Source organism: Lipotes vexillifer, unplaced genomic scaffold (genome assembly GCF_000442215.2).
Source record: "Lipotes vexillifer unplaced genomic scaffold, Lipotes_vexillifer_v1.1 scaffold1235, whole genome shotgun sequence".
Lineage (NCBI taxonomy): Eukaryota > Metazoa > Chordata > Mammalia > Artiodactyla > Lipotidae > Lipotes > Lipotes vexillifer.
Genome location: NW_006775530.1, coordinates 1,494,455 through 1,504,874, shown reverse-complemented (window position 1 = coordinate 1,504,874; position 10,420 = coordinate 1,494,455). Strand labels below are relative to the sequence as shown.

Sequence of the window (10,420 nt, the reverse complement as noted above, 5' to 3'; positions counted from 1 at the left end):
CGGTACGCGGGCCCTCACTGTTGTGGCCTCTCCCGTTGCGGAGCGCAGGCTCCGGACACGCAGGCTCAGCGGCCATGGCTCATGGGCCCAGCCGCTCTGTGGCATGTGGGATCTTCCCGGACTGGCGCACGAACCCGTGTCCCCTGCATTGGCAGGCGGACTCTCAACCACTGCGCCACCAGGGAAGCCCCCTTATCACCTCTTTAAAGGTCCTTTTTCCAAATATAATCACATTCTGAGGTATTAGGACTTCAACACGTGAATTTGAGGGGAGAACACAATTCATGTTAAGAGAAAACTTGGACCTACCGAAAAATAAAGATAATAAGTAGCTGGTAACCCCAGTCATAGGGAAGCTTCATTTCCTTCCAGTCTTTTTTAAAATTTTTTCCTGTGCATAGTTACATATACCATATATGCAGTTCTACATTCTGCTTACATTTTGCATAGCTGGATAAAAAAATCCATGGAGTGAATGCCCCATAGGTTATTTAACTTTTGTCCTGTGTTAAGATGATTTAAACTCTGCCACGTATCATTCCTGGTCTTTTTTAGCCCAAAGGCAAAGCAACATTCCTCAGAAGATGAGAGTACAAAGCTGTGTGCTGGAGGTAAAGGGCAGGGTCACTCTGGGAATCTCCCTGCCCCTGGGACTCTTTGGAACTGACTCAGGCCGAGATCCCTCTTTCCATTCCTCTCACCGGCCGAGCATGTTGTCACAGCCCATGACTCCTCAGTGGGGATGTCGTCAAGGAGGCAGGGCTGGTATCTAAGCAATCTTCTCTTTCTCAGGGGCACACTCCAGCCTTGCCATGAAGGAACCTGCCTGTGTGTGTGAGCTCTGGGGCTCTGGGGAGCTGAAGGCAGCTCTGTATGCTTTTAAGCCTTCCCTCTTCCTCCCCTCCGTGCACTAAGCCTCTCCCCAAAAGATGGCCAGTGTCTCAAGTTCTTTCATCCAAGTTAGTTTTACCTGCTTTTGAACTTGATGTTAATGGAATCATACACGTGTCCTCTCTTGTATCTGGCTTCTGTCACTCAACCATGTTTGTAAGATTCATTCATGTTGTTGTATGTCCTTGTGGTTGACTCACTTGATTATATGAATATTCCACCGTATTTTTATTCATTCTACCTTGATGGACATTTGGGCTATTTCCAGTCTTTAGCTATTATAGACAGTGCTGCTGTGACTATTATAATACTTGTCTTTTAGTGAATGTATCTTTGTTGGGTCTATACCTCAAAGTAAAATTGCTGGGTCTTGGGGAAGGTGTATAATTAGCTTCAGCAAATACTGCCCAACAGTTTTCCAAAATGACTATCCCATTTTACACTCCCACATCAGACTTCTACTTTTTTTTTTTATTGAGGTAAAATATGCATAACATAAAATTTGACCATTTTAACCATTTTAAACAATTTGGTGACGTTAAGTGCGTTCAAATTGTTGTGCAACCATCACCATAGTCTGTCTCCAGAACTTTTTCATCATCCCAAACAGAAACTCTGTACCCATTAAACAATAACTACACATTCCCCTCTCTCTCCAGCCCCTGGTAACTTCTATTCTACTTTCTATGTCTATTAATTTGAGTATTCTAGGTACCTCATATAAGTGGAATCATGCAGTATTTGCCCTTTTGTGACTAGCTTATTTTACTTAGCATAATGTTTTCAAGATTCTTCCATGTTGCAGCATGTGTCAGAACTTTATTCCTTTTAAAGACTGAATAATATTCCATTGTATGTATAGACCACATTGTGTTTATCTATTCATCTCTTGATGGACACTTGTGTTGTTTCCATCTTTTGGCTATTGTGAATACTGATACTATGAAAATATGTGTACAAGTATCTGTTTGAGATCCTACTTCAGTTCTTTTAGGTATATGCCTAAAAGTAGAATTGTTGGATCATGTGGTAATTTTATGTTTACCTTCTGAGGAGCCACCAAACTGTTTTTCACAGTGGCTGCACCATATCACATTCCCAGTGCAGGAGGGTTCCTGTGTCTTTACATCTTGCCAACACTCGTTATTTACTTTTTTTTTTTTTGCCACCCTAGTAGGTATGAAGTGGTATCTCATTGTGATTTTGATTTGTATTTCCCTAATGACTAATGATATTGAGCATTTTTTCATATGCTTATTGGCCATTTGTATACCTTATTTGAAGAAATGTCTTTTCAACTCCTTTGCCTTTTTATTTACTTATTTTTAATTGGGTTGTTTGTTTTTTGTTGTTCTTGAGTTTTAGGAGTTCATTGTATAGTCTGGATATTATTTGGAATTCTTTTTAATGTTAACTCTTTTTTATTTTTAAATGTTATACTCTTATATACTGTTTGAATACTTCATCATGTTCACATTACTTTTTGTTTGTTTATCTTCTCAAAGAACCAGCTTTTAGTTTTATTGATCTTTGCTATTGTTTTCTTTGTTTCTATTTCATTTATTTCTGCTCTGATCTTCATGATTTCTTTCCTTCTGCTAACTTTGGGTTTTGTTTGTTCTTTCTCTGGTTCCTTTAGGTGTAAGGTTAGATTGTATATTTGAGATTTTTCTTGTTTCCTGAGGTAGGCTTGTATAGCTATAAACCTCTCTCTTAGAACTGCTTTTGCTGCATCCCATAGGTTTTGGATTGTCGTGTTTTCATTGTCATTTGTCTCTAGGTATTTTTTGATTTCTTCTTTGATTTCTTCAGTGATCTCTTGGTTATTTAGTAATGTATTGTTTAACCTCCATGTGTTTGTGTTTTTACGTTTTTTTCCCTGTAATTCATTTCTAATCTCATAGCGTTGTGGTCAGAAAAGATGCTTGATATGATTTCAAGTTTCTTAAATTTACTGAGGCTTGATTTGTGACCCAAGATGTGATCTATCCTGGAGAATGTTCTGTGAGCACTTGAGAAGAAAGTGTAATCTGCTGTTTTTGGATGGAATGTCCTATAAATATCAATGAAATCTATCTGGTCTGTTGTGTCATTTAAAGCTTCTGTTTCCTTATTTATTTTCATTTTGGATGATCTGTCCATCGGTGTAAGTGAGGCGTTAAAGTGTTACTGTCGATTTCCTCTTTTATAGCTGTTAGCAGTTGCCTTATGTATTGAGGTGCTCCTGTGTTGGGTGCATATATATTTATAATTGTTATATCTTCTTCTTGGATTGATCCCTTGATCATTACATAGTGTCCTTCCTTGTCTCTTGTAACATTCTTTATTTTAAAGTCTGTTTTATCTGATATGAGTATTGGTACTCCAGCTTTCTTTTGATTTCCATTTGCATGGAATATCTTTTTCCATCCCCTCACTTTCAGTCTGTATGTGTCCCTAGGTCTGAAGTGGGTCTCTTGTAGACAGCATATATATGGGTCTTGTTTTTGTATCCATTCAGCAAGCCTGTGTCTTTTGGCTGGAGCATTTAATCCATTCACGTTTAAGGTAACTATCGATATGTATCTTCCTATGACCGTTTTCTTAATTGTTTTGGGTTTGTTTTTGTAGGTCCTTTTCTTCTCTTGTGTTTCCCACTTAGAGAAGTTCCTTTAGCGTTTGTTGTAGAGCTGGTTTGGTGGTACTGAATTCTCTTAGCTTTTGCTTGTCTGTAAAGCTTTTGATTTCTCCATCGAATCTGAATGAGATCCTTGCCGGGTAGAGTAATCTTGGTTGTAGATTCTTCCCTTTCATCACTTTAAGTATATCATGCCACTCCCTTCCGGCTTGTAGAGTTTCTGCTGAGCAATCAGCTGTTATACCTTATGGGAGTTCCCTTGTATGTTATTTGTCATTTTTCCCTTGCTGCTTTCAATAATTTTTCTTTGTCTTTAATTTTTGCCAATTTGATTACTATGCGTCTCGGCATGTTTCTCCTTGGGTTTATCCTGTATGGGACTCTCTGCGCTTCCTGGACTTGGGTGACTATTTCCTTTACCATGTTAGGGAAGTTTTCAACTATAATCTCTTCAAATATTTTCTCTGGTCCTTTCTCTCTCTCTTCTCCTTCTGGGACCCCTATAATGCGAATGTTGTTGCATTTAGTGTTTTTCCAGAGGTCTGTTAGGCTGTCTTCATTTCTTTTCATTCTTTTTCCTTTATTCTGTTCTGCAGCAGTGAATTCCACCATTGTGTCTTCCAGGTCACTTATCCGTTCTTCTGCCTCAGTTATTCTGCTATTGATTCCTTCTAGTGTAGTTTTCATTTCAGTTACTGTATTGTTCATCTCTGTTTGTTTGTTCTTTAATTCTTGTAGGTCTTTGTTAAACATTTCTTGCATCTCCTCGATCTTTGCCTCCATTCTTTTTCCGAGGTCCTGGATCATCTTCACTATCATTATTCTGAGTTCTTTTTCTGGAAGGTTGCCTATCTCTACTTTATTTAGTTGTTTTTCTGGGGTTTTATCTTGTTCCTTCATCTGGTACATAGCCCTCTGCCTTTTCATCTTGTCTATCTTTCTGTGAATGTGGTTTTTGTTCCACAGGCTGCAGGACTGTAGTTCTTCTTACTTCTGTCACATTACTTTTGTAGTTTAAAAACCCTTATCTGTTATCCTTTCTTATTTTAGGGAAGGATTATTTAAAACAATTGTCATCATCATCTGAAACTAAAGGACAATTTTTCAAAAAAGGACAGTTGGGAGAGCTCACACTGACCTTTCCATGGCACAGCACTGTCCCTCTGGTCCTTGTTGTGCTGCAGTCTAGTAGACTGATGAGCACTGGTGTCTGGGCCAGCGTTATGGGAACGCCTGGGTCAGGGCATGTTGCCAATGGGCCCAGTTGTAGCCCCTGGCAGGTTTCCTGACTCCATGCTTTGGCCACAAGGAAGGGTGGGTAAGAACATTGGTTGTGAATACTCTCTAGCGTATACCTTGGAGTCAGGCTGACCTGGCTTTTGAACCTCAGTTTTCTCATCTTTGTAAAGGAGCTCATGCCTAACTTGGCAGCATAGTTGTAAAGATGAAATGGGCCCAGTCTCTGGATTAACGAATGGTAGTTATTAACTCAGAGTGCTTGTTTAAAGGGCAGCCAAGCAGGGAGGATTCAGAAGTAGCATGACAGACTGAAACAACCCGAGGTTATCCAGAATGATCTGTGTGGGTGACGGTGTAGCAGGATGCATACAGCACATATGTAAACTCATAGCCTTCGGAAATGCTTAAAATCTTCTGCCTCCAGCTGTGACCTTGGGTCAACTCTGTGTCTCGTGAGACTCCATGGGGCTAATGTTGCTGAATATCTGTGATTTTGGTTCTTCGGGCCACAAACCACGAAGTGGTCCGTCCTCTTGAGACCAGACTCAGAAGCCCATCTGAAAGTCATATTTGATCACATTGCTGGTCAGAGGAAGTAAGCCAAGTCTCCTTCTGCAATGGCTTGCAATAGTCCTTGATCCAGTCAGGGGCCTGTTGTCAGGTCTTGGCTCCCATGGGGTATCTTCCAGAAGCCCCTCCTTCCTAATGCTCTTTTCCTCCCTTCCCCACAGTAGTTTTCACGGACTGCGCTGGGCAAGAGTTGGCCCTGCTGACTGATGATGACTTCACTGTTCTGAACAACAAAACAGTCCAGGTAAAACACCATGTCCACCTTCAGGAGAGAAGAAAGACATTCTCCGTGCATGCGCAGCTTGCTGCTGGTCAGGCGGCCGAGGTTGCCATGGCTGTTGTGAGCCATGTTACCCCTGCAGAGGACGCAGGGTTAGACCTCAGTTGCCCATAGCTGTGCGCGTGGGTACCCATCTAAGCAGGGTAGTGCTTGCAGCTGCCCAGTAGGGGGCACCAGAGTCAGGCCAGGGGGGCCCAGAGCTGCTTTGTGAGTAATGGCCCAGTGCCCTTCCTCCCTTGAATTCCATCTCCCTTTCCTTCTTTCCCATATCATGCCGGTAAACCGCAAGTGAAGGTGATCCCACCACAGGACTGCCAGTCTCATGAACCTTTGGGAAGATGGACCTGAGGCTCTTGGCCACGTTTCTTTGTTTTGTCTAATTTAATTTTTTGAGCAGCTAATATATCCACATGGTTCAAAATTTTAAATATTACAAAGTTTTAGAATGAGTAACCTCCCCTTTTTTCTCCCCCTATGTCTAATGCCCTCTCTACCCCTCCAAGAGAAGACCTGTTACCAGTTTCTTTCCTTCTAATTTATGTATTTTTTCTATATTTATATTAAATATATTTATATATATTATATATACGTATAAAATAAACTTTTCGGTCCTCTTTTATGCAAAACTAACATACTTTTCACATGTCTGCACCTTCTTTTTGCACTGAAAAATACATCAGTACACTGCCTCTCCCCTTCTCACAGATAACCACCATTATAAGCTTCTAGTATCCCCTAGACTTGGTCTGTATATAAGCAGATGTGAATATATGCCTTATTTTCCCACCCTTTTACACAAAAGATGGAACAGTGCCTGGCACATATTAAGCCCTATGTAAGTGTTTGTTAAATAAAATACTAAACTACATTAAGCTGTTCCATACCTTGTTCTTTTTCGCTTAAGTATGGATATATATCAAAGATCTTTCCATGCCAGCACAGAGAGACATCCCTCATTTTTCAAGCTGTACACAATTTCCACTAGATGGATGTATTATAGTGTATTTAATTGGGCCTTCTCTATAAGTGAACACTTAGATTATTTCCAAGTTTTCTTTTACAATAAACCCATCTGGGCCTCTGTCCTTGCCATGAGCCCCTGTAGATGAGAGGATGTTGGGTATGTTCCAGTTGTTTGCACACCTGGGTTAAGGGGTCTTCTCTCCTTGCAGGAAAGGAAAGCATTGAAGATCTCCCCATCCAAACGTATCTTGCGAAGACGCAAGAGAGATTGGGTGGTCCCGCCAATATCTGTCCCTGAGAATGGCAAGGGTCCCTTCCCCCAGAAGCTGCATCAGGTATGACTGTGCCTTCTCCCTGGGAGTCATTGGTGTCTTCAGGGACTCTCATTCAAACGCCTGAATATGAGGTTTCTTGCTGCTGAGCCCTGGGGCCCACAGAGGGAAACTCTCTGATGGGAGCAGTTTCTAATCAGGCAGTGCCTCTCCACCCCTCCCCACAGAGGGTTCTTTGCTACAATCATGAGATATTTGTCACTTTGTCAGCTGCCATTTTCTTTTGCTTCCAGCTCAAATCTAATAAAGACAGAGGCACCAAGATTTTCTACAGCATCACAGGGCCTGGGGCAGACAGCCCCCCTGAGGGTGTCTTCACCATAGAGAAGGAAACGGGCTGGTTGCTGTTGAATAAACCACTGGACCGGGAGAAAATTGCTGAGTATGAGGCAAGTAACCTTTAGCATCCAACGAGAAGCAGGGCCCCAGGAAGAGTAGTGCCAGGCTGACCCCAGGCCTATGTACCTACAGCTCTTTGGCCACGCTGTGTCGGAGAACGGTGCCTCCGTGGAAGAGCCCATGAACATCTCCATCATTGTAACAGACCAGAATGACCACAAGCCCAAGTTCACCCAGGATGTCTTCAGAGGGAGCGTCTTGGAAGGGGTACTACCCGGTAAGAGGACTGGGGAGGGCACAGCTATAGAGGTCTGCTGGGCCCAGACCTGGCCTCTGGTCCACTTCTGGAATCAGCCCAGACTCTTAAAGGCTGGAAGAACCCTTCATACCTGATTTCCTGGGCTGTGCCTCAGATCACCTGGGATCTTCTTAAAAATCCAGATTCCCCCACTCTATCCGAAGATCCCTGCATAAGAATGATCCTGTAGTAGAGCCCCAGAATCTGTGAATTTGAAAATTCCCCAGAAGCTTCACATGATCAGCCAGCTGCAGCTTTGGAGCTGCAGAGACCTATATTTGAATCTGGATTTTGTCTCTCATCTGCTGTGACCCTGGGCAAGGTCTTGACCTCTGAGCCTCAATCTTCACACCTGAAAATGGGGATAATATCAACCGTAAAGAGCTGTGAAGATTAGAAATAACACATGCCTACTGCTGTGTGATATGAAGCGCCTGACATGAGGTTCTTTGGGGAAATGGCAGCTACAAGGAGGGTGGCAAAGCCTGAGAGAAAGCAGAAAATGAATTGTCAGGCTTACAGAGAGCAGAAAATGACTTGTCAGGCTGGGGAAGAGGGTGAGAGGGGCTGGCAAAAGACTAGAGAAATAGGTGACATTAATGACCTCAAAGACAGGTGCTGGTGAGGAGGGCTCCTCCTCTCCCTTTGTCTCTGAGTTGTGGAGAATTGCAGAGAAATGTGAGTTGGTGAGGCTGCCAATAACAGACATATCCATAAGAAAAACAGTACCTTCAACAATATGGAACCTTTTCCCCCTTTGTATTGAGGAAGCCTAGAGGTGGTCAAGCCAGGCTGGAATGGTGCTTTAACGTGTGGGGGAATGTGTAGGCTCCTTCCATCTCGTTGCTCTGCTGTTTTGGCTTTATTCCCAAGATTACCTCATGGTTGCTGCTGGAGCTCTGGCCGTTATATCCGGAAGGAGGGAAGGGGTGGGAAGAATAAGCCCCTTAACTCAGAAAAACGCTTCCCCCAAAGCTGTATATCCCATTCGTCAGATTTCAGTCTCGTGGCCACAGCTAGCTGCAAGAAGCGAAATAGTTTTGGTTCCCGGTGGGCTTGTGCTCAGCCTAGAATGATTATGAGGATTATGTTTCTAAGAAGGAAGGGGAGAATGGGAAATGGGCACCAATTAGCAATCTCTGCCACGAGTGGAACATGGGGCCAAGCCAGCGAGCAGGGTGGAGCCTCTCGGAGTTCCAGAAGTGGGCAAGGCTGGAATCGAAGCTGGAGGGAAGGTTGCGCACTCATCAGCGCTTCTCCCCTCCAGGCACTTCTGTGATGCAGGTGACAGCCACGGATGAGGACGATGCCATCAACACCTACAACGGGGTGGTTGCTTATTCCATCCATAGCCAAGAGCCAAAAGACCTCATGTTCACGGTCCACCGGAGCACAGGCACCATCAGCGTCGTCTCCAGTGGCCTGGACCGGGAGGTAAGTGGCCCTTCGGGAAGGTGCTGCCTGCCCAGGCTAGCCCAGGCTGGGGTCTGACGCTCAGAGCGGAAGCCTCTGCCCCCAAAGCCCAGGGCAGAGCAGTGGGGACCCAAGTCAGCTGGGAATGGCTGCTGCTATGTCCCACATTGATGTCCTGCAGCTCCCTCGGGCCGGTGGCACGTTGCCAAATCATCTCGTTAAGGCTGAGGAGGCAGCTGTAAAACACAGACGTTTACTACTTTCTGCAGGTTTTCTCATTTCCTCTCGGCATGGCTCACTTCGCACGCACATTGCCCAGATTTGTCCCGTGTGTGCCACAAAGCAGAATTAGCTCCATGGATATTAGAGTTGCCTCCTGTTCCCTAATTAATACCTTTGCCCAAATCCACACTCAAAGCTCCCATTCTGCATCCGCCCAGGGTCAGGAAGCAATGCCCAGACTTCATCCCACGACAGGCCCAGGAGGACCGTTTGGATCCACAGTTCCCCTCCCCCTCTACCCTTTGCTTCTGGTCTTTTCTGCAGTGGGCAAGCAGTGGGTCAGGAATCAAGAGAACACTTAGAGGGAGGAACATTCCGCTTCCCTCCCCGTACACGCAAGGCTGTGCCCAACGCGCAGTGGCCTTCCACTTCCACTCTCCTTTTCTCCCCAGAGAGTCCCTGAGTACACACTGACCATCCAGGCTACGGACATGAACGGGGACGGCTCCAGCACCACGGCTATGGCCATAGTGGAAATCCTCGATGCCAATGACAACGCTCCTGTGTTTGAGCCCCAGAAGGTAATGCCCCTCCTTCCTTCTTCCCTTGTCAGATGATGAAGGACTAAGTTTCTCCTTTCTGATGAAACTCTGGAACCAGCCTATATTGCTTCAAGTCCCAGTCCCAGCACTTGTGAGCTTTGTGACCTGAGGTGAACTACCTAACCTCTCTGTGCCCTATTTCCTAATCTGTGAAATGGAGATGATGCTCCATTGTCTCCTGCTGCATTTTTCTGAGTTTTAAATGAAATAATCTATGTACAGTTCTTAACACAATCCCAGGTACACAAGTGCTCAATATGAAAATCTTTGTTGATATGGAAAGTCCTAATTTGCCTCACACCTATACCCGCCCACATTCCCCCAGTGAATGCTTGTACACCTCACGTGACAGAGGACTCAGTGCCAGTCAAGGTGACACCCACCCCCTTCCATCTGTAGGTAACTCTGACTGCTAAACATTGTTTAGGCCTGATTAAAAATTTGTTCTCAACAGCTGATTTCCCCATCTTTGCCACCTGTTCCAGAATTTCCAAAAAGTTCCTGGTCAGTGCCCCAGAGCAATCAGACACCTAGCCCTTCTTGCCACCTTCCTTATGCCTTTCTGATCTCAGCTAGATATAGGTGACTACTCAATGGCGAGGCCTTGGGCACCCAGATCAGTGAGATTCCTGGAGCGTCAGGCCCCTGGGTGTA

At 44.4% G+C, this 10,420-nt stretch overlaps 1 protein-coding gene across 2 annotated transcripts in view; it reads left to right on the top strand.

The window, feature by feature from the left end:
• CDH3 (cadherin 3) overlaps window positions 1–10,420 on the top strand; it is a 45,452-nt gene that overhangs the window by 21,762 nt on the left and 13,270 nt on the right. The window contains exons 3-8 of one of the 2 annotated variants that reach the window (XM_007449941.1): window positions 5,479–5,561; window positions 6,770–6,895; window positions 7,126–7,281; window positions 7,364–7,508; window positions 8,797–8,963; window positions 9,617–9,745. In XM_007449941.1, coding sequence (XP_007450003.1) covers window positions 5,479–5,561; window positions 6,770–6,895; window positions 7,126–7,281; window positions 7,364–7,508; window positions 8,797–8,963; window positions 9,617–9,745 — 806 coding nt within the window. Of the gene's footprint in view, window positions 1–5,478; window positions 5,570–6,759; window positions 6,896–7,125; window positions 7,282–7,363; window positions 7,509–8,796; window positions 8,964–9,616; window positions 9,746–10,420 lie in introns of both variants that reach the window. The other variant, XM_007449942.1, reaches the window with a different exon arrangement.